The sequence below is a fragment of the Schistocerca nitens genome, chromosome 11, assembly GCF_023898315.1.
Source record: "Schistocerca nitens isolate TAMUIC-IGC-003100 chromosome 11, iqSchNite1.1, whole genome shotgun sequence".
NCBI lineage: Eukaryota > Metazoa > Arthropoda > Insecta > Orthoptera > Acrididae > Schistocerca > Schistocerca nitens.
In genome coordinates, this window is record NC_064624.1 from 74808738 (window position 1) to 74832927 (window position 24190).

The 24190-nt window shown below is 40.6% G+C and overlaps 1 protein-coding gene across 49 annotated transcripts in view; it reads right to left on the reverse strand.

Moving 5' to 3' along the window:
* LOC126212861 (zinc finger protein 83-like) overlaps positions 1–24190 on the reverse strand; it is a 1762073-nt gene that overhangs the window by 153716 nt on the left and 1584167 nt on the right. For 42 of the 49 annotated variants that reach the window (XM_049940350.1, XM_049940352.1, XM_049940318.1 and 39 more), the window contains one exon: positions 13413–13475. The exons of the other annotated variants lie outside the window; for them this stretch is intronic. In XM_049940350.1, the coding sequence (XP_049796307.1) occupies positions 13413–13475 (63 nt within the window). The remainder of the gene's footprint in view (positions 1–13412; positions 13476–24190) is intronic. 49 annotated transcript variants of the gene reach the window in all.

Here is a 24190-nt window from a genome sequence, read left to right on the forward strand (position 1 = left end):
TACAGCTTTTAAAGTACTGTAGCTTTTATTACACACAACTTACAATTATAATTCAGCAAATGAAAGAGCAACTCAGTTTTGTCTGTGTAGCTGTGCACAAAGAGAATACTAGGGAATGACCAATAGTAACTGATGAATGTGCTGAACAAGTGAGAGTCTTTCACGCATAGCCCACGAAATCAGTTAAGAAAGCTATTTGTGAACTAACTGTTCCAGTGATGTATGTGTGGAGACATAAGGTGACACAACTATGTCCTTATTGTTTGCAGTTGTAAGAAGCTCTAAAGACTACATCCTATGGTTTACTTGCCAATTTTGTAGATGAAAAGTTTCTGTATGGAGCGTATTTTCTGAATCATGTGGTCTTCAGTGATGAATCGACATTACACCTATGTGGACAGTTGCAATGAGACTCCATTCAATTGAATTGTTTTGCTCCATACCCCAGCAGAAAGTTTATGGCCTTGCTTTCTCACTGAAGCAACTGTAATTCATGCTTCTCATCTTGTTGTACTAGAACAGCAGCTCTTCCTTCAACTGGTGACACAACTATGTCCTTATTGTTTGCAGTTGTAACCACAGAAGGTTATTTGGCAGCAATATTATGTGCCGCCTAACTGGTATAACTCAATATGTGATTATGCAATTGATTATACCACATTGTCTCTGACCAATGGATTGGTCATAAGGAGCTGGGTGACAAGAGCTTGGTTTGCATTAGCTCCATGTTCACACACAGTTTGATGCCATGCAGTTTTTAACTTTGGGGTTCACAAAGGATCATGTATCGGTGCCTCCCCTACCGGCTGATAAACCTGACTTCATGAACAGCATTGTTGCAACAATTACACCATGCACATTGAACAAGGTTTGGGAAGAACTCATCTATTAACTTTGTGTGTGACAAATGATGCTCACATTGAACATTTGCACAAAAAAAAAACCTGTTTGACTCGCTCTTTCATTTGACTATTATCAGGGTGTATACATCAACAAGGGAAAAAACTCCCGGATTTTTCCCGGTTAAAAATACCATTTCCCCCGGGTGAAAAAACACTTTTTCCGTGTTAAGTGACAGTATATTCTTCCTTGCCACTGTAAAACTCATCAGTCCTTTGATTGTTTGTTTCAAATAAATTGACTGCCTCAGCAGAAAAGATTAATAAAAGCCAAATCTCTTTAGCAAACCTTCAAAAATAACTTCATTGTTCTGCGAGGCAAATAATGCTTCACTGTCAGAAAGGTGGAAACAAAATCTGAAACTAATAACATATTTAGCCTTCTGTAATTATGCGAACTTTTTTTTTTAATTCATTTGATAGCTCCCGGTCACAAAAATCTGTTTTGTTTTCATTTAACGTGGGAGCCATAAACAATGAGGAAACAATAAAATCACTGAACGTATACACAGGTCACGTCGAGACGACACATCTCCCCACCACAACTCAGACTGCTCTATGCATCAGTCCCGGATTTACTGTGTTTCCAAACCGGGGCAATATTAGATAGTGGCGCCCAGCCACACTTCTGTAACCAGAAGCAGGAGAACGTACTACTCATACACGACGCAACTGCTCAAACGAATCTTATTTAAACAGTTGTCACGTCAGGCTCATGGGAGGAAACATGTCGTTATGAAGCATTGCACATTCTTCCTAAAGCCTTTGACAAACTTTGCTGTTGGCAGACACTTATATAAGCACTGTGTTTTGTTGTTGTATGTCGCGCATTTCCTTCGCAACTTAAAAGTTTTATTTTCGTTTTTTCTCGTTCAGGTTTTGTTGCTGCAGTATTATTCTGCAGTAGTGGGATACAGTAATATCCTTTGTTAGAGTATTGGTTCTTACCAATCAAAATCACAAAAAATTAGCTGAAAACTAAAACAACAAAAAATTCCCAGAATTCTAAATAATTCCTGGGTTTTTCCCGGTTTTCTCCCAGATGAAAAAATTCCCGGGTCTTTCCCGGATCTCCCGGTTGTCCCGGGTCGTATACACCCTGATTATGTATAACGTAAGCGGAAGGTAATAAATGCTTCAGAGCCTTAAAATCAATACATTCATTCTGAAATACCCTGTATTTTACTAAATGGTAAAACAACAAAACAGCTACTATCTCAACACAGTAAAACCAGAGTACTTATTTCCAAATAAAAATGTGAAATACACTTGTGCCTCAAAGCCAGCCTCAGCTTCAAAACATGTACTATCATTCAAAATACACTCCAGGTGTTGCGTTCATTTTCTGACACAATATTTGGACAATGTTCCACTTATCCTTAAGGGACTGATGTAGCAAATGAGACCATCACCTGTTGTGTTTCGTAACTGTCAGTTAGTTCACACGACAGGTGCTCTTGATTCAGCATCAACAGTTTTGTTCAGGAAGGTTCCTTAGGCAGGCAGTGAAAACTCCTTTATTGAGAAGGTAGACATCTTGCCTAGTGTTAATTTACTGCAATTTACAAATCTCAAGATCTTGCTTTCACCAACACATATCTATAAGTAAATATTTGTTATTCAGAGTTATATGAGTGCCAATAATTTGTGTGCTATCACACCTGAACACATGTATGTAAGTAGCTGGAACGAATATTGCCATAGCAGCTTCGACAAACATTTGTGAATCGTCTAATGGGAAGGAAAATTGAAATTGTAGATAGATTATCTCATGAATAATTAATTATTATTCACCTTGGGTGAATACTGACCACAAGAAATTTGAAGAAAAAGTCTTGTTTTGCTTGTTTCAAGCACTGAAAAACAAACAAATTGTGTGTACTGATTTGTTAGTACAGATGAGATGACTGAATGCTGAAAGGCATTATCAGTCTTAAATGATGATGATGATGATGATATGAGATATGTATCTCATGCTTGAAGTCAAAAAACAACAGCGGTCAAACAGAGTCCCACACCAAAAAAGTCAGTCAGTCTCATGTGCTTGAAAAGTTGCGAACAATTTTTTCTGAGATGCAAAACAAATTCTTGTAATGAAGTGATTCACATGGGAAAACTGATAGCAGGCAAACAACACATCAGTTTTTTAAGATGAATTGGATGGGAAAAAACATTGCCATTTGCACAGACAATAATTCTGCCCATGAAGGTGATTTGCCAATGTAGAAATTAAGAGGTCTGTAGAACATCCAGAAAATTCACTTGACTTTTCATCCCTAACTTGAATTTTTCCTCCATCTGATGAGTGTGTTGCTGGAAAATGTTTTTGGATACAACAAAGGAATCATGGAAGATACAAACCAGTGCTGTATCGACTGTCCTGCATCTCACTTCAGGGATGGATCCCAGTCACTGGAAAAATGTTGAATGTCTGACAGAAGACAATGACCTAACAGAAGGCAATGTCAAATGTAATTACATTTTAAACCTAGAAACATTCTTTCACTTCGATTGTGACAAGTTTACATGTTACCCTGACGTATTCTCCCCTGAATGTAGAAAATACACTCCTGGAAATGGAAAAAAGAACACATTGACACCGGTGTGTCAGACCCACCATACTTGCTCCGGACACTGCGAGAGGGCTGTACAAGCAATGATCACACGCACGGCACAGCGGACACACCAGGAACCGCGGTGTTGGCCGTCGAATGGCGCTAGCTGCGCAGCATTTGTGCACCGCCGCCGTCAGTGTCAGCCAGTTTGCCGTGGCATACGGAGCTCCATCGCAGTCTTTAACACTGGTAGCATGCCGCGACAGCGTGGACGTGAACCGTATGTGCAGTTGACGGACTTTGAGCGAGGGCGTATAGTGGGCATGCGGGAGGCCGGGTGGACGTACCGCCGAATTGCTCAACACGTGGGGCGTGAGGTCTCCACAGTACATCGATGTTGTCGCCAGTGGTCGGCGGAAGGTGCACGTGCCCGTCGACCTGGGACCGGACTGCAGCGACGCACGGATGCACGCCAAGACCGTAGGATCCTACGCAGTGCTGTAGGGGACCGCACCGCCACTTCCCAGCAAATTAGGGACACTGTTGCTCCTGGGGTATCGGCGAGGACCATTCGCAACCGTCTCCATGAAGCTGGGCTACGGTCCCGCACACCGTTAGGCCGTCTTCCGCTCACGCCCCAACATCGTGCAGCCCGCCTCCAGTGGTGTCGCGACAGGCGTGAATGGAGGGAGGAATGGAGACGTGTCATCTTCAGCGATGAGAGTCGCTTCTGCCTTGGTGCCAATGATGGTCGTATGCGTGTTTGGCGTCATGCAGGTGAGCGCCACAATCAGGACTGCATACGACCGAGGCACACAGGGCCAACACCCGGCATCATGGTGTGGGAAGCGATCTCCTACACTGGCCGTACACAACTGGTGATCGTTGAGGGGACACTGAATAGTGCACGGTACATCCAAACCGTCATCGAACCCATCGCTCTACCATTCCTAGACCGGCAAGGGAACTTGCTGTTCCAACAGGACAATGCACGTCCGCATGTATCCCGTGCCACCCAACGTGCTCTAGAAGGTGTAAGTCAACTACCCTGGCCAGCAAGATCTCCGGATCTGTCCCCCATTGAGCATGTTTGGGACTGGATGAAGCGTCGTCTCACGCGGTCTGCACGTCCAGCACGAACACTGGTCCAACTGAGGCGCCAGGTGGAAATGGCATGGCAAGCCATTCCACAGGACTACATCCAGCATCTCTACGATCGTCTCCATGGGAGAATAGCAGCCTGCATTGCTGCGAAAGGTGGATATACACTGTACTAGTGCCGACATTGTGCATGCTCTGTTGCCTGTGTCTATGTGCCTGTGGTTCTGTCAGTGTGATCATGTGATGTATCTGACCCCAGGAATGTGTCAATAAAGTTTCCCCTTCCTGGGACAATGAATTCACGGTGTTCTTATTTCAATTTCCAGGAGTGTACATGACAACTACAACTGACTTATCAGGCACAACTGCTATACCACACACACACACACACACACACACACACACACACACACACACACACACACACACGTTGTTGTTGTGATCTTCAGTCCTGAGACTGGTTTGGTGCAGCTCTCCATACTACTCTATCCTGTGCAAACTTCATCTCTCAGTACCTACTGCAGCATACATCCTTCTGAATCTGCTTAGTGTATTCATCTCTTGGTCTCCCTCTACGATTTTTACCCACCATGCTGCCCTCCAATACTGAATTGGTGATCCCTTGATGCCTCAGAACGTGCCCTACCAACCGATCCCTTCTTCTAGTCAAGATGTGCCACAAACTCCTCTTCTCCCCAATCCTATTCAATATCTCCTCATTAGTTATGTGATCTACCCATCTAATCTTCAGCATTCTTCTGTAGCACCACATTTCGAAAGCTTCTATTCTCTTCTTGTCCAAACTGTTTATCGTCCATGTTTCACTTCCATACATGGCTACACTCCATACAAATACTTTCAGAAACGACTTCCTGAAACTTAAATCTGTACTCGATGTCAACAAATTTCTCTTCTTCAGAAACGCTTTCCTTGCCATTGCCAGTCTACATTTTATATCCTCTCTACTTCGACCCTCATCAGTTATTTTGCTCCCCAAATAGCAAAACTCCTTCACTACTTTAAGTGTCTGATTTCCTAATCTAATTCCCTCAGCATCACCTGACTTAATTCGACTACATTCCATTATCCTCGTTTTGCTTTTGTTGTTGTTCTTCTTATATTCTCCCTTCAAGACACTGTCCATTCCGTTCAACTGCTCTTCGAAGTCCTTTGCTGTCTCTGACAGAATTACAATGTCATTGGCGAACCTCAAAGTTTTTATTTCTTCTCCATGGATTTTAATACCTATTCCAAATTTTTCTTTTGTTTCCTTTACTGATTGCTGAATATACAGATTGAATAACATCAAGGAGAGGCTACAACCCTGTCTCACTCCCTTCCCAACCATATTAGTATGTGGAAAATTAACAAAGGTGTGCCACATATCCATGCAATTAATGAATGTCAACCATTATGTATACAAGCTCTTCCTTAAAAATCACATGAAGAGAATAACCTAGCCTTGATATGAAAACAATTTGGAATATATGGATAGTGCAAATGAGAAAAATTACATTTATTAGATTGTCTTCAGGTGCACTGACCAAAGAACCAAAAGATAAAAATACAAGTTCTCTTTCTACCAGATCTATACAGGGATATAATGGAATCTAATCATTGCATTAATCATCAATTTTTTAAACATCCCTGAATGTGGGTAAATTTTGATCTTAGCTTGTAAAATGAACCCAGTTCACAAATTTGCTATCTTGTATAACACTTAACTTGCACTAACTGAACAATGTTTAGTATTAATTTAGTTTAGGTGAGGTAGGTTGGAAAAAGCACTGAATCAGCATTTGACCTGACTGTTCATCAGACTGCACCTTGTAAAGGGACATCCTCCTGCAACATTACTTTTCGTCAACAGTAGTAGCCGATACCAGAAATATTTTTTGAATTTTCAACATGTCAGTATTATATCAGCCATTTTTCTGAAAAATTTCATATAATTTTATACACAATACATTATATTTCAAGTTAAAACCTATGAAAAGAAATGTACACTTATTTTTTTTTTAAACATTTGAAATTATGAAACATTTGGCACATTTCAATTTTTTATTATTAATTACACAATCTAGAATTGTTTATTATGTTTATTTCTGGATTCATCATAAAATAATATTCTAAACTGACAGAAATTCATTTGTCAAGAAAAATTGTAAACCCTCTGGAATAATGTTATTACTGCAGAGCAAAGTGGAAAAAAGTGTGCTTCTGGCGTGATCAGAGGTCTTTTTTTTTTAGTCGGGATGAACAATGTTATTTTGGCTTTGCTAATGTGAAAATTCAAATGACCATGTGTATAGTAAAATACACACAATAAATCATCGAAAAAACAAAAGTTCTTCACAGACATTCTTCAAATTTATTTGGATCAATTAGATGATGAAAACTTAAAATGTGAAAATTTCAGCTTCAAAATTCAGAACCCCTAGATATGAAGGATTGGAGTCAACTGTGCAAGAAAAGATAGGAAGAAAGTTGGTTGTAAATCTTACCTTATCTTGAATCTCATGAAAAAACATCATCATCGTAGACAATAGTGATGACAAAGAAGGGGGGGATGGATTACAAGCCATTAATTGTACATCACAGATAAACTACAAAATTGTTTAAGGTTTTGTGTTTCAACGGTGGACGGCATGAGGTGGAAGAAACTTCTCACATTCTGCAAGACACTTCTCCATGGGGACAAGTATTGATATGGGTATCTTTGAAGTAAACATGAATACACAGCTCTCAGCATTTATAGCTCTTGAGCACAGAATTTTGACCATTGCAGTACTCATAATTCTAGGAAACAGCAAATGATGTATTAAGTTGGTGGGTATTGTAGATAATCTTTATAACCAATATGGTAGTGAATGTACCATATTTACTCGAATCTAAGCCGCACTCAAGTCTAAGCCGCACCTGAAAAATGAGACTCGAAATTAAGGAAAAAAATTTTCCCGAATCTAAGCCACACCTGAAATTTGAGACTCGAAATTCAAGAGGAGAGAAAAGTTTTAGGCCGCACCTCCAAATCAATACAAAGTTGGTCCATTTTAATATGAGACACAATTTAGGTCGAATGAATGACAATACAACTACAGTAGTTTGGTTCGAGTCGTAAGCTTAGCAGTTAAGCTTTACAAGGTAGCCATTGCTAAGCGTCAGGCGCTCCGTCCGTATTTATACGGGTAACCTTCCTTTTTCACGTGCTTCATCTGGTTTGAACTGATTGCTTATTTTTCTTTGATCTGATAAGTGCCGTTCTCTTTGTTATAGGTTTTTCTGTCACTCTAAGCTGAAAATGCATTACTGTAGTGTGTCATGCATTGTTTGTCGCATTCTGATAGTGCGCGTTCATGGCCTGTCGTCGCTCGCGGCATGGCTTGCTTTTGTGCACGATACCGCCGCTTACAATTAAAAAAGAGAGACAGAGGAATTGTCTCATTAGCGAAACAATGGCAAGAGACTGCTATTTGTTGTTACCTACACTGCTGCTTTCTTTGATAATGATCAACAAGAACCAAATGATACACTGCGTATGATAGATGATGTTCTGAACGAGAGTTTAGCGAAAATTTTTCCCCATTTGAAAATCTTTGCAGACGCCGCTTTAGTACATTACATTACATTCTGCACAGAAATTAGTCATCTTAGATTTAAAAAAATCTAGTCAATTGCCGTGCTTCATTTCTGACTGTATCACTATAAAGCATAAGAATAATATGAATATAAACATGACATGATATGTATATTCTTCCACGTTTGCTGTTGTCTCACGCTAATTTCGTAGTTTATTAGGCAGATAGGATTTAAATGAGATAGCAGCAAACACGAAAGCATACATCGCAAAATGTTTATTTCGTATTATTTTTATGGTGAAGAGAATACTGCATGTGATTCACAATTCATAAAAGTTCCTATTAGCAACCATCTCTTCTCACAGGTAGGAAAAAATTCGGAACGTAGAGTTAGCCATATTGACAAAAACACCAAACAGTCTTGCCAGTCGGATTTTCGTAGTACATTGAAATGCTGCTACATTCGAAGATGAACAATACAGAATTTGTATTTACTTCGTTGTTTCGTTGGATAATGCATGAAAATGCAGTGGTCAAAACTCGGGGCGGAGAAAAAAAGCTCGCCCTTTTTTTTTTTTTTCTGACACAGAGGTTTTGGCGCCAGTATTTATCTTTGTGCCTGCAAAGCAAGCCTGTATAGTGCTACATATTTTCGACGGCAGAAGTTAGTTGTGGCGGCACCTACCAACATTTTTCAGAACTTCCGCTTACTTTGCACTCGATTCTAAGGCACAGGCGGTTTTATAGATTACAAAAACCGGAAAAAAAGTGCGGCTTAGATTCGAGTAAATACGGTATTGTTTCTTAGCAGATAATTAATGGTTATTTGGCACTGGCTCTTAGGCAGAGCTTTGATTCAACCGAACATACTGCAAACTGTGGTGTCACTCAGAGCTTACGAAGTACGCTGAACATGATGCAAACAAGAACATATGCAACATTCAGTGTGGATGGGTGTTTCAAAACTTTGTAACACAGGGATAAGCAGTTCAAGAGTAAAATAAAAATGGTATTTTCAAAAGTCAACTCATATAATATTCCATCATATGGATGTCTCACCTACTCCTTATTCTGAAATTAGGAAAATCACATATTCTCTCAAAAATAAAACTTCATCTGTACTTGATGGTGTTTTCAGCAAAGTGAAGACTTGTTATGATATGTGTTGTATTTTCTGAAACATGTAATGCATCACAAAGACAGTGTATTTTTCCAGACATATTAAAACACACCATTGTTGAACCACTATGTGAGCAAAGTGTAACAGCGATGTAAGTAGCTACACCAAGATATTTCACTGACATCATTTTTCCAAGTTTCTGAGATGCTGATTCACTCTAGAATAGAATCTCTCCTGTGCAACTTTAATATCAAAACTACAGTTTGGCTTTCAACTGAGAAAGTCATTGTGCATTCATTCATAGAATTTTACAAGAATTTAACAACAAAATAGCACCAGTTTGTATTGTCTGTGACCTATCTAGTGCACTTGACTCTGTGAATCACAACTTAGTTCACTAAGGTTTCATGGAATTAATAGGACAGCCTACAAATGCATATTGCCTAATCTAATCAACAGATGTAGAAAGTGTACATAATAATACAACCAATATAAGCACGGGAGATGCTTCCAATTTGAAAGAAATCAATTATGGTGTTCCACAAGGCTCATTGGTTGGCCCACTATTGTTTCTCATACATGCGAACAACAAAATGCCCAATATACAATAAGCAGAATTAGTAATTTTCCAGATGACATTAGTCTTGTAATCACCCACAATCTATATACAGCAACAGAAGGAGAAGTAGATAATGTTCTTGCAAGTGTTACTGGATGGTTTTCTGCTATTGTTCTGACACACACATTAGGAGGCACTAAACCAATAATAAACACAAAGTAGGGAAATAACAACTACGCTGGGAACTACAACATTTTGTGTGTCCGTATGGATGAGAGTTTAAATGGAAAAAGTACACTTCTGAAATCCTAAAACAACTCAGTTCAGCTAAATTTGCACTTTGTATCATGGCAAATCTTGGGAAGAGAGAAATCAGTAAGTTAACATTTTGCATATTTCCATTTAATAATGTCATGTGGAATAATGTTCAGGGGCAACTTATCATTAAGAAACAAAGTCTGCACTGATCAAAAACTTGTTGTAAGAATATTATGTGCTCCTCACCCAGCACCATTTGCAGACATCTATTAAAGGATTCAGGCATTTTGACTACTGCTTCACAGTACATTTATTCTCTCATGAACTTGGTTGTAAATAATCCAGTTCAAAAGCAACATTGATGAACGTAAGTGCAGTAACATAATGACATTCATTATTCCACACTGAGGTTGTCTTCAGCACAAAATGGGAATGAACAATGTTGCCACCAATATTTTTGATAACTTACTCAATGATATAAAATTTCTGTCAGCCAGAAAAATTAAATCTGAAAACTGAAAAATTTTCAGTCTCACTACTATTCTGTTCTACTGGAGGATTTCTGTTTACACAAAAAAAGGTTGTGGATAACAGTTTCTAATTCACATTTGCATTAAAAATAAGAACCTGGTAAATGGTCAGCATTAATCATACTCACATATAAATGTGTACTTATGACAACTCATTCCACATCATTACAATTACTTGTACAAATGATCCACAGACCAAGAACCTACAAACCAACTTTACTAACTAACTAATTAACCATCAGTCACCCATCCAAAGATTGATTTTGCCAGCACAAACATTCACTGGGTATAGACCTTTTAAAGGTGGTATACCTTTGCCTTTCTCAGACCTTTGATCAGAGTTACTTCTCCAGATGTATGGGTGGCTACAGTTTAAAGCGGATTCCAACCCATGGTGCAACTTCACATCTTGCATATAATATCCTGCAAATATTAGAGGAAAAATACATGGAAAACAAGAAAATGGAAACTGGACTGACAAGGGTTGAATGCTAAACTGTTTAGATCCATGCTCTTACACAATTACAGAGCCACTGAAACAACTTAGTTTTCACCTTAGCCAATAAATATGACTGATAACTGACATTGGCATTCTGTAGTTAAATTATTGTCCTTCTGTGGCTACTGACATGCAGTATTAAAGTACAGAGTGGATTTCTGTAAAGGATGATCATTATTCCCTGCCAAATAACTTCATACACATGCTATTCATAGCAAATAGTTTCACATTCCCTTTTTTACAATTACGTTGTGTGTCTATGAAATTCCTGTAAATTTTTCACGTTATTAGATGTCTTCTCTAGAAATTCTTAGGGTGGCTGTTATTATCTGCAGCTATTATTTACATCACAGATATTCTCCTTAGCCTATCATTAAAAATAAAAATTCTTCCAGCAGCATGAGAATTTTTCAACTTTTAGTCACACAACATGAAGTCTATTGTTTTGCAGTGTCTTTATTATATGATTTGTTGACTACAATTGAAATTAACTCGATCCCTGAGATTCTCCTAGTCAAAGGTGATGCTAGTACATGGCATATTAATTTGCAGGTAATGTATGTACAATACAGATTTTAGAGTTCAATGTGACAATTTTTTTCCCATAATCTATGATCAACTGCTTTATAAAATTGGCCCTGAGCATTTGAAATATCTGCCTTCCTTCTGTGCAGTGTGTATTGAGTAACAGGCCTCTAAAAGGGAAAGGTGGTTGTATGTATGCCGCCATCACCACAATCCTGCTTACAGGAGCTTGCAGGTAGTCTCTACTGAGGATGCTGGTGCCACACAAGATTTTAGGAGAGCCTAATGTGTGGAGAAGATATCACTTCTCTGTATTTGTAAATGTAGTATTTGGAGGAAGTACTAGGATGACTGTGGCTATTGTGCCAGGAAATCATGTATACTTTGGAGGCTTTGAATCTACATTGAAGTTCTGGCAGACAATCACCACTAGGTTGTAACTAGGTACAGAGTAACAGAAAACAACACTTTTAGCATCTTTGTGTGGTTATTTTACAACAAAATGTCATTTACACAAGCTATGCCAACAATTTTAAGATTGTATAACAAATGGCATCTTTGCTAATTATAAAGTGATGGCTAGTTAAAGCAAACTGACAAAACTTATGAGAGGAAAATGAATCTTTTTCATAGTGATAATCAGCACTCAACAAAGAATAGTAAACTATTTGCAATACAAATATTTGCTAAATCTAACTACAACATTAATTTTGAATAGCCTTTGAGGGACTTACTACCTCCATCATCATGTGTACATATTTACTACAGAAATTACAACATTTTTGTGCTTTCCTTCCCTCCTCTTCCCCACCCCACACACATGTACTGTGAATTCAGAAGATGTGTTTATGTAATCTGCCACATATAAGGGAAAAATGTATAAATTTATATGGACAAATAATTGTTTCAAATACCAGATGTTTACAGTTCATCAGACATTCCAAAAAGGATTCAAGACGGAGAAGTAAGAAATTATTCCAAGTAAAAATTACTGAATGTATTATGTAGAAATTTGCTTTTGATAAAAGGAAAAATTGAACCCAGTTTTCCTGCCTTGATCACATGCTACAACAATGAGAATTTGGCAGGGTCCAGAATACATACTTAGATGGCCGACTTATTCACACAACTAGTCATTAAGGCGTGGAATCTAGGCTCCAATCCCAGTCAAGGCAGCAATTTTCATATTTTGATTCGTAAGTATATCATCACAATAACTCATAATTCCTATCTGTAGTGACAAATGCAAGGAACTAATTCTTAAAATATACACGCTAAAACTATTGCACAAGCTCACTGATACTACTTCGGCTAATGTTAAGAGAGGACTGCCCCCCCCCCCCCTAAAGTCTTTGTTGTGGTGACAGTCTGATTTGTAGCTAAGTCTGAGATCTAGGTTATGTTTGAAGGTGGCAATTTGGCTGAGAGTTGGCAAAGCTAATGGATGTAAAAGCAGAAAAATCTTGTGGTGGTAATAAGCTGACTAGTAGTGAAGCCCCATCTTTATCTCCATGCCATACTGAAAAATACAGGGGAGGAGGTTCAAATTTAACTTTTACCGATACTTCAGTTCATTTAGTGTAAATTATAATGCTCTATTTTGCCTGCTTTCCCTAGTTTTCTGCCAGGGGCCTATAATATTACAATGACTGTAATCATTACAGGCACTACAGTGAAAGCCTGAACGCCAATGGAGAGCTGCATTGCTTATCATTCCCATTATGATCACAACTGTGGCACAATTCAAATGTGTTTAATTTCATATAGTTACATAAATTCTTGAATTACCTCTTGATTCACACACTCTTGCAATTCTTCTTTCACGTTCACAGTGGATGGGTAAACCTGGACCTGCGGTAATAATAAAACCACATAATTAGTGTTCTTAAGCAGTTGTAATTTTAATAGTTTTCTGTAAAACTTATGGCACTATTAAGTTTAACAATAATAATAATTTTATTACTAGTTCTTTTTCTGAGAGGAATTATCTCGAACAATGGAAACTCCAGGTTGGGATATCAGCAAAAGATAGAATGCTGCTGACTGTAAAGATGACATGTTAAACTGCAAACAGATTCAATGAAAAGAAACTTACACATTAGTTTTGTCCTCTTCTGACTAAGTTAATCAGTAAGTGTCTTTTCACTGTGTCTGCCTGCAACTTAGTGTCTCATCTTTCCCTTATGTTATCGATATTCACACAGAAAAGATGTGTCATATATATCATAAATCATTTGCCAAGTAATGGAAAGTCAAGGATTGAATAAAAACAATAATATGACGGTAGATCACTACTCACCATATAGCGAAGATGCTGAGTCTCAGACACGCAAAGTGAAAAGACTGCTACAGTGGCCAGAGACAGTGGTCACATGTACGTGTATGCAAATTGTTCTTATGCAAATGTGTATGGGCGTTTTCTACATCGAAAGGAAGCCTTTTGGCCAGAAGTTAAAATGCTAAATAAGTTTTTCTGTTGCCCCTGTGTTACTCAATGTTTCTTTTGTATTGTAAGTGCTCATCTATTTTTTCGTAATATTGTTACAAAAGACTTTTTCTCAACAGGTGATTTTCTTATACCTATGGATGATACACAAACCCGCTCAGTAACAAAATGTCCTGGATACAGGCATGACAATTTTTACAATGAAGTCACAAAAATGTAGAGAAATGACATTTTCAAAGTTCAGGGGCTGAGAGTTGGGGGATATTCATCCGTACCCTGTTTCTCCTAGGCTCAGCTTACACAGACTGACCAGATAAACGAAGACTTTCTTGGTTAGGTAGTCAATTTACCCCGTTATATTCCAAGGGCTAATTTTGTGTGAGTTCTTGCATTTGTGTTTTCGTTGCTTCTCCTGAATTGTTCTAGGTGAAAGAACTGAAAGAAGGAACACAAAATTCACAGTGACAGAAAAGTTTGTTTCAGTTTCCCCATTAAATTTCAGCCTTAAAACTGGATGATATTGCCACATTTTAAAGAAAACGAACAAGAACTACGTTTTAGCATTAATATTAAGTGAGGATGTAATGGATTTTGGTCCAAAAAATATATTTTTCAAAAATATTATTTCCTTATCTACACAGTTTAATCTATGTTGTGTGTGAATTTTATGATGATAGTAACTTCAGAAATGCCTTTAAATTGTTAAACTGCTCTGCACTTGTGACCACTCACACCTTTTCTAACATTGGGAAACTGCTTGCTTCAGCGGAGTTTGTCAGTGTGAAGGCTATTTTCTTTTGATAACTTTGGCTGACATCTATACCTTTGCCTGAAAACATTGTTGCATGTGGTTTATTTACATTTTGACAATACCAACACACATTATGGGTGGAAGGTTGAATTTGCAAACCTTCACATGGACGTCAAGATTTATGCATAATGGGTAGTGGAAAAACTGTGTTTAGGAAATGGAGGTTTCATGGAAATCGGTTTACCAACAAAAAAAAGAGGACGTAGTTCGAAATTAAGCTTCCACATCAAAACTTGGAATAGGAGAATTGTACAGGTGTGTGAATAATGATATGGATACCACTGTATTTAGACTTACTGATTTAGATCTTGTCTGCCAGGTTAGAGCTTGTCTGTCAGGCTATAAAGTTTTCATGTTCATGTGTTAGCTGTAAAAATGCAGAATGCACAATTGTTGTTGAAGAAAGAAGAGTGGGAATAGCTTGTGTTTTAAATTTTAATTTGTAATTTATGTGGCTATGAATTTTCATTTTCCTCCTCCAAAAAAATCGACACTGGTACATATGAAAGCAATTTTAGGTTAACATATGCTATGAGATTCTTTGGACAAGGCAGAGAAGGAGGTAATTTATTGTGTGGTTCCTTGAACATGCCTCCAACTTGTGAAAGGTTTGAAAAAATAAATAAAGAAATGTCTGGAGGTGTATGCGATACTGCCAAAGTTTCTATGAAGAAAGCAGTTGAGGAATTGGTGGAAATAAACAAAACAAAACAAACAAACAAACAAAAAATAGATCCTAGAGTAGGTATTCATGACAGTGAATATCCTACAAATGTTACTGACCCATGTGTGTCTGCAGATGGGACCTGGATGAAAAGGGGTCACACATCCCTATATGGAGTTGCATCTGTTATAGGTATTGACTCAGGTAAAGTTTTAGATGTAGAAATTATGTCTAAATACTGCCACCAGTAAGCAACAAGGAAAATGTCCAACAATGAAGACAGTGAGAAACTGTGGAAAGAAAGGCATGCAGTAGCATGCTCTAATAATTATAGTGGCTCAAGTGGGGGCATGGAGGCTGCTGCAGTTGTTAGGATGTTTTCCAGATCTGAGGACCAGTATGGTGTCAGAGATACTAAATACCTTTATGATGAGGACTCCTCCTTGTTCAAAGCTGTGACAGATAAAAATCTGTACAATACAACAATAGAAAAGTTGAAATGTGTTTGCCAAATCAAAAAGAGGCTTGGTGGTAGGCTTCGTCGCTTGCTAAAAGAGAAGAAAGGTGAAGTATGTGAAGCTGGAAAACCACTAGGAGGAAAAAGCAGGCTTACTCTGAAAGAAATTGGTTCTCTTCATTTATTTTATGGGAGAGCTATCAGGAAAAACCCACACAATTTAGAGGTAATGAGGCATGTTTTGTGGGCAATTTTTTTCCACAAACTATCCACTGACAAAACACCAACGCACAATCTGTGTCCGATAGGCAATTGGCATACATTCAACAACAGACATGGGATATATTCACATAAACACTAATTACCAGAACTTTTTTTTTCTATGGCACTCAACTACTAAGGTCATTAGCGCCCAGTCACAAATGTCAGAGAACTAATAGCGTAGAAAAACGCAAGGGGGCAACAACAGGATGTACTTACAAAGATGCAGATAAACAAAATAAAAGAGTCAGATTTTCTTGGACAAGTCCGTCAATGTCATAAAACTAAGAATACGAGCAGCTGCTCGAGTGTCATCAGCTAAAAGTTCCTGTAAGGTAGACAGCAGACACAGGACAACACGAGAGTGAATAAAATGGGGACAGGACAATAAAATATGGCGCACCATCAATGGATGATCACAGGGGCACTGCGGGGCGGGGTCACCGAACAACAGGAAGCGGTGGCTAAATCGTCAATGCCCAATCCGCAACCTGGCCAAAATGACCTCCTCTTTCCGGGAAGGGTGTGAGGAGGTCGTCCAATCCATCAGGATCGGTTTGATGGCCGTAACCCCACTAACATCAGTTGACGAGACACAAAAGTAAGCTGACCGAGGCAGGAAGACAGCAGCCTCGGCCGCAGCATCAGCAGCTTCGTTCCCAGGCACACCAACGTGGCCAGGTATCCACAAAAAAAGGACACAAGCGCCAGCATCAGCTAGTGACTGAAGGGACCGTTGAATTCATTGCACAAGAGGGTGGTCCAAATATGGGTCACAGAGACTATGAATGGCGCTCAAAGAATCAGAGCAGATGCATAGGGAGAATGACGATGGCAGCGGATATACTGAACAGCCTGATAGAGAGCAAAAAGCTCAGCTGTAAAGCTTGAACACTGGTCAAGGAGCCGGTATTGAAAGGTATCATCACCAACGACGAAGGCACATCTGACGTCAGCAGTAGTCTTGGAGCCATCTGTGTGAATAAAGATGTTATTAGCCAGCCTCAAACAAAGTTTAACAAACCTCGAGCAGTATATCGAACCCGGGGTCCTCTCCTTCAAGGTGAACGCGAACCTGAGCCTGGGGCCAAGGTGGCATCGGGCTCTCACCCACTCGAAAAGACGTAGGGAGGGTAAAATCAAGTTGCTGAAGCACGCGACGAAAGCGAACTCCAGGAGGTAACAGGGCACAGACGTACAGACTGTATTGGCAGTCAAAAGAGTCGTCAAAGAAGAAGAAATATGACAGGTGGTGGGGAATTGACATCAGTTGGCAGGCGTACCGACAAAGCAACATATCGCGCCAGTAGTTGAGCGATAATTCATCAGCGTCGGCGCACAGACTCTCAACAGGGCTGGTGTAGAATGCTCCAGTCGCCAGACGTAACCCCCGATGGTGGATAGAGTTTAGACGGCGTAAGATGGACGGCCGGGCAGAGGAGTAGACAAAGCTCCCATAATCCAGCTTTAATCGGGCAATGGACAGATATAAGCGAAGCAGGACCATTCGATCTGCTCCCCATGGCGTCCCGCTGAGAACACGGAGGACATTTAGGAAACGGGTACAACGAGTAGCCAAGTAAGAAACATGTGGAGACCAGCAAAGTTTCCTGTCAAATGTAAGACCTAAAAATTTTGTTGTCTCCATGAATGGGAGAGCAACAGCACCGAAATGTAAGGTTGGGGGAAGAAACTGTTTGTAACGCCAGAAGTTCATACAGACCGTTTTCTCACCAGAAAAACGGAAACTGTTAGCGAAACTCCAGGAATATAGACGCTCTAGACAATGCTGAAGACAGCGCTCCAGGAGACATGTTCTCTGAGCACTGCAGTAAATTGTAAAGTCGTCCATGAAAAGGGAGCCTGAAACGTCAGCTGGAAGGCAATCCATTATTGGATTGATAGCTATGGCAAAAAGGGCCACGCTCAAAACGGAGCCCTGGGGCACCCCATTCTCCTGGTGTCGTAAGCCTTCTCCAAATCGAAGAACACAGCCACCGTCTGGCGCTTACGCAAAAAGTTGCTCATAATGAAGGTCGACAAGGTACTAGGTGGTCAACAGCAGAGCAGCGCCTATGAAAGCCACATTGGACATTGGTAAGAAGGCGTCGAGATTCAAGGAGCCAAACCAGTCGAGAATTTACCATATTCTCCATCACGTTGCAGATGCAGCTGGTAAGGGAGATGGGGCGATACCTTGAAGGAAGGTGTTTGTCCTTTCCTGGTTTGGGTATGGGAACAACAATTGCTTCACGCCAGTGTGTGGGAACATGATCTTCAGTCCAGATGCATTTATAGGCGCAAAGAAGAAAGCCTTTACCTGCAGGAGAAAGGTTCTTCAGCATCCGAATATGGATACCATTGGGCCCCAGAACAGAGGAGCAGGACCGGGTGAGTGCACTTTCGAGTTCCCACACGGTGAAGGTAGCATTGTAACTTTCACGATTCAAAGACTGGAAAGAAGTTGGCCATGCCTCCTCTGCTTGTTTTCAGGGGAGGAAGGCAGGGTGGTAATGGGCAGAGATCAAAACCTCCGCGAAAAAGCGGCCGAAGGTATTTGAGACATCATCAGGACCCACAAGAACTTCATTCGCTACAGTCAGCCCAGAAATCGGGGAGCAGACCTTGGTGCCAGATAGCCGGCGCAGGCCACCCCAGACAACCGAAGGAGGAGTAAAACTGTTGAATGAGCTGGTGAAAGCCACCCAGCAAGCCTTTTTGCTTCCTTTGATAACACGAGAACATTGTGCAACGAGTCGTTTGTAACTATTACAGTTCGCCATCGTACGGTGGCGTTGGAAGGAGCGTAAAGCACGTCGCTGAGCACGAATAGCATCACTGCATGCTGTAGCCCACCAGGGGACTGGGACTCGCTGTGGAGAAGAGGAAGTACAAGGGATTGGATATTAAGCAGCAGTGAGAATAACGTCTGTGAGGTATGCGACCTGACTATCGCAGCTGGAGAAGTTTTGATCATTGAAGGTCGCCAGGGAGGTGAAAAGCCCTTAGTCGGCTTTAGAGATGTTCCAACTAGTGGAACGTGGAGAAGGGGTGTGATGCAAGAGATGGATTACACAGGGGAAATGGTCGCTGGATTATGTGTCAGACAGAGCATACCACTCGAACTGATGTGCAAGTTGGATAGTGTATAATGAGAGGTCCAAGTGAGTATAGGTATGTGTTGCATCCGAAAGGAAGGTAGGTGCACCGGTATTTAAGCAGACTAGATTGAGGTGGTTGAAAAGGTCTGCCAACAGGGAGCCTCTCGGGCAGGATGTTGGATAGCCCCAAAGGGGATGGTGGGTATTACAGTCTCCAATCAACAAAAATGGTGTAGGAAGCTGAGTAATCAATTGTATCATGTCTGCCATAGTAAAGGCAGACGATGATGGAGTGTAAACAGTACAAATGGAAAATGTGAAAGTGGAGAGAGTAATTCGGACGGCAACTGCCTGCAGATCTGTGTGCAATGTGATTGGATCATAGTAGACATCATCCCGAACCAGCAACATGACCCCTCCATGAGCCAGAATACCTGCCACAGGGGGTAGGTCGAAACGCATGGAGGTATAGTGTGCCAGGTCAATACAATCGCATGGGCGTAACTTCATTTCTTGGAGACCTACAAGCGGGCAGTGCATTCGAATGAGCAATTTTAGCTCCTCTCGGTTGGACCAAATGGCACGTTATTCGATTGAAGAAGTGCCATTATGAAAACAAAAAGAAAAAGCAGAAACAAGAAAGGGTCAACTCGATGGCCACTGAGGGTCTGGCTTCGAGGGAGCACTGGTGCTGCAGTTGATAGGTGGTGAGTCATGATCCATCAACTCAACAGTTGTGTCTGCCACCTTCCTGAGCTGGTCAGGAGGGGCAGCTTCCTCCGCCGGTGAAAGGCCAGATGATCGGCTCGAAGCGGTGCGACCTGGAAAAACTGAAGATGGCCGGGGATGGCAACTGCTGGGTGGCGCAGGAGAAGTCTTGTTTCTATGAGCCTTCTTTGAAGAATTGCATTTTGTCGAAGTAACAGTTGATGGCTATGAAGTTTGAGTATGCAAGAAATCTTAGCGTGTCGGTTCTTTTTTCGAAGGTTCAAGCATCAGATTTAGAGGTCCTTGTCTTAGCAGTACCAGATGATGATGTTTGAGCCTTAGGGTCGGTGGGAGTAAGAGGAGACATTGAACGGGTGATCTTAGCACTGGCCAATCTGACGACCAAATCACTAAATGTTAGATCAAATGTCTGTGTAGCTACCTCCCTGGTAGGCCAAGGAGGGGCGAGAACGGTACTGTATTTACATGCCAGAAGCACAGTGGGCTTTCTGCTATTGAATAACTTGCGAGCAGCCGAGGTCGACACCTTCTCTTTCACTCGAATTTCCTGTATACTTTTCTCATCTTTGTAGACGGGGCAGTCGCGAGAGGAGGCAGCAGGGTCGCCCATACAGTTGATGTAACGAGGGGACGGAGGTGGACAGTCACCCTCATGGGCGTCCCTGCCACAGGTAATGCATTTAGCCCCACTTGAACAAGACTGCCGTGTATGATTAAACTGCTGACATTGGTAACACCTTGTAGGGTTGGGTACATACGGCTGAACAGAAATGATCTCATAACTCGCTTTAATTCGTGAAGGCAATTGCACATTGTCGAAAGTCAGGAATATAGTTCGGGTCGGTATGAGGTCCTTGTCGATCCCTTTCACAACCCGTTGGATGGCCATCACTCCCTGATCAGAGAGAAAAGACAGAATCTCCGTATCAGTTAGTCCGTCGAGTGACCTGGTACACACCATGCCACATGACGCGACAAATTCAAGGTGTGGTGGGCCTCCACCTGTACAGCAAATGTGTGTAAGAGTGTGGCTCGAAGTAATTTTTGGGCCTGGAAGGTGCTCTCTGTCTCCAACAGAAAGGTACCGTTGCACAACCGAGTACAAGATTTCACTGGTCCGGCAATCGCACCTACACCCTTCTCAATGGCAAAAGGGTTGACTGTTGAGAAATCGTGACCATCAGATATTGTGACAACAAGAAACTTTGGTGCTGGTGGTAGAATTTTCGGAACAGGAGTTTCATCTACCTTTCGTTTTTGGGCAGAAGACATGGAAGAAGAAGAAGAGAAATCTATTGCGGATGAATCCCCCATGATTGCCAGCATCTCCGATGGTGCACTCCTTCCTTGTGGGGGCCCTCTCAGAGGGCACTCCCGCCTTAGGTGATTGTTCACACCTCAGGACACATCTCCCGAGAAACGGACGGAGGGACCAATCGGCATGTTCGGAAGGTAACAGCTCAGGCAATCACCACTCCCTGGGCCTGGCCTTTATCAGGGGGTACATACGTGCCTTACTTGTCTACCCAGGGCAGGGAATTACGCGTTACCCCGTCACCAGCTACGTGTGCGAACGCCTGGGTCGGCCTTCAGACACGCACAGGGAGGAAAGAAAAGAGGAAAGAGAGAAAGGGATAGGGGGACAGAAGAAAGAATCTCAAACGCCAAAGCGGAGAACAAGACAGCCCGGAAAGGAAAAAGAACTGCACTAGCTCAGGGCCCCTGTGCACGCCACGCACGTATCCACAAAAAGGGTTGTGGACCACAGAACCTGTTATGAATGCATTGAAGCCCACATTCAAGTTTCTTGCAAACCCTGATTTATTGAATTTATTGAGAAAGTGTCTTCACAGAAAGACACAAAATGCAAATGAAAGCCTGAAAGCCTCAATAATTTAATTTGGATTACATGCTCAAAAAGGACATTCTGTGGACTTGAAGTACTTAAAATAAGTGTCTATGATGCAGTTTTATGTTACAATAACAGAAATAATGGCAGATTTGAAGTGCTGAAGAGAGTTGGTATAGATCCTGGTGTGTTTACAACAAAAGTATTTTACACCATCGACAATAGCAGGGTCAAGAAAGCTAATAAATCAGTGTCTTACCTGCAAATACAGACCGGGCAGATTCGAAAAGGAGGGAAGAGAAACATGGCGGATTTCAAAATTAAGGTAAGCTTATTACAAGTATAAGTATGAGAAGAAAATCTTTGAACCTCATTTTCTCTGTTTTACATCTCTTACATTATTAGAAGCCTTTTCTCAAGAAGTACATAAAAAGTTAATTTTGGATATGCAAAATTAAAAACTCTGTTAATGATACAATTTGTAACATAAATTAATAACTGTAGTTCAGTGGTTTTATAACCTTCTCACGACCCTACAATAAAATTTTCAGATTAATTGCATGATTAGAATGAGTTATGGCTTTTTATAAAAAGACAATAAAAAATTAAAAATTACAAAATCTGGAAAAATATTAATCCTGCATATTTTATTATATTTTTCCATGAACACACAGTTCAGCTGCTTTACACATGTAAAATTTTGGATTTGTAAATTAATAAATATGGTTTTAATGATTTATTAAATAAATGTTTACATTTCCCATTACGTCCCACCTTAAGCAATGTAATTCACCAGAAGTTGACAGTGACATTAAAGTACAATTCATAATACTTGTTATCAACAATGAACAGCACATCACATGATTAAGTTTTGTATGAGTATTACCCAGCCACAATATCATTCTTTGGGATGGGCATAAACAGAAAAGAAGTGATGGAGATACTTTTTGGCTTCCGCCTTGTACACTTCAGTAGCAGTTAGCCACCTGCTTAGGGCTACCTCACAACATACTTTTTGAGGAAATTTGTGTACTGGGCAAGAAGTACACACCAAATACCACATGAGGCCGCCTCCAACATACAGGCACAAACCCTTGCCTGACATCTATCAGTTCCATGTGAGCAGCCTCCAGATGCTGCTCCCTAACACACACTTCTTCCAGCTTCTGCGCCACCTCCTTCAGCACATCATGTATGTCCACTCATAGTGTAGACAGCCAATAGGAAATAATGTCAACTGCACACTTCACAGCTTTTGCCTCCACTGGGCAGACAGGGATCTTCCCACTGACGGACTCAAAATACAATGGGATGCAGATGCGGACAAACAAACAGTTCCGCACCAGCAGCCAGACAGTAGTTTCAGTGCTGGCAATTCTCACACAATACTCTGAAGATTACCTTCTGACACTATAGTTGCTGTTCACAGAGAACCATAAACAATTACAGAGTCTTTGCAAAGATTTCTATCAGTAACAATATCAGACTGTCAAGAGACTGCAAAATTAGTTAGATACCACTGCATCATGTTCAGGACATCATCCGCCATACATCAAAGTTTAGCAAAGTTAACTACCATTTTGTAAAATACTCCTAATAAATGTTATTTCTTACTGGGTTGTGACATCTTTGTAATAGCACATCCTGTCACAGTAAGAGTTTATGTAGCATAGCATGTGTGGTGTCACAAGGCTTAGGCCTGTCTCACCCCTCATTAAATCGACCAAAACTTATATGAATAAATGTAAGAACAGTTATTATTATGTTCTTTAAGTTTGTTTTTGGGTTTTCAGAAACACTGTGGGAAGAAAATTTATTTATGTTGCAGATAACGTGGAAGACGTTGCCCAACGATCACCACGAAAGCTCGACGTAGCGGCAAGTGAGCAAGGAATAAAACGAATGCTGCAAACTACTGCGAGCCATGGAAGAGCCTGGGCCACGAGGGCATCAAGCTTCCTAGGTCGTTGTTGGACAACATCAAAGGAAAAGATATTCTGCTTTCTCTTTGTAAACAGGTCGATCGAGTCTTTATAGGTTCATGTAAAACATATAGGCGGATGACACATTAGGTGGGACCCGATGCCTGTAATACTTCCACAGTTATTGAAAAGTTGTTAAATGGCAAAACCAATAGTTCATCATTTATATAGATAAAAAGTAGTACAGATATAGGAAAGGAAGAGTTGCGGCATCAGAACGAAAAGTAATACATTGCTCAGCAACTAACGACGTACACAGCGGGTGT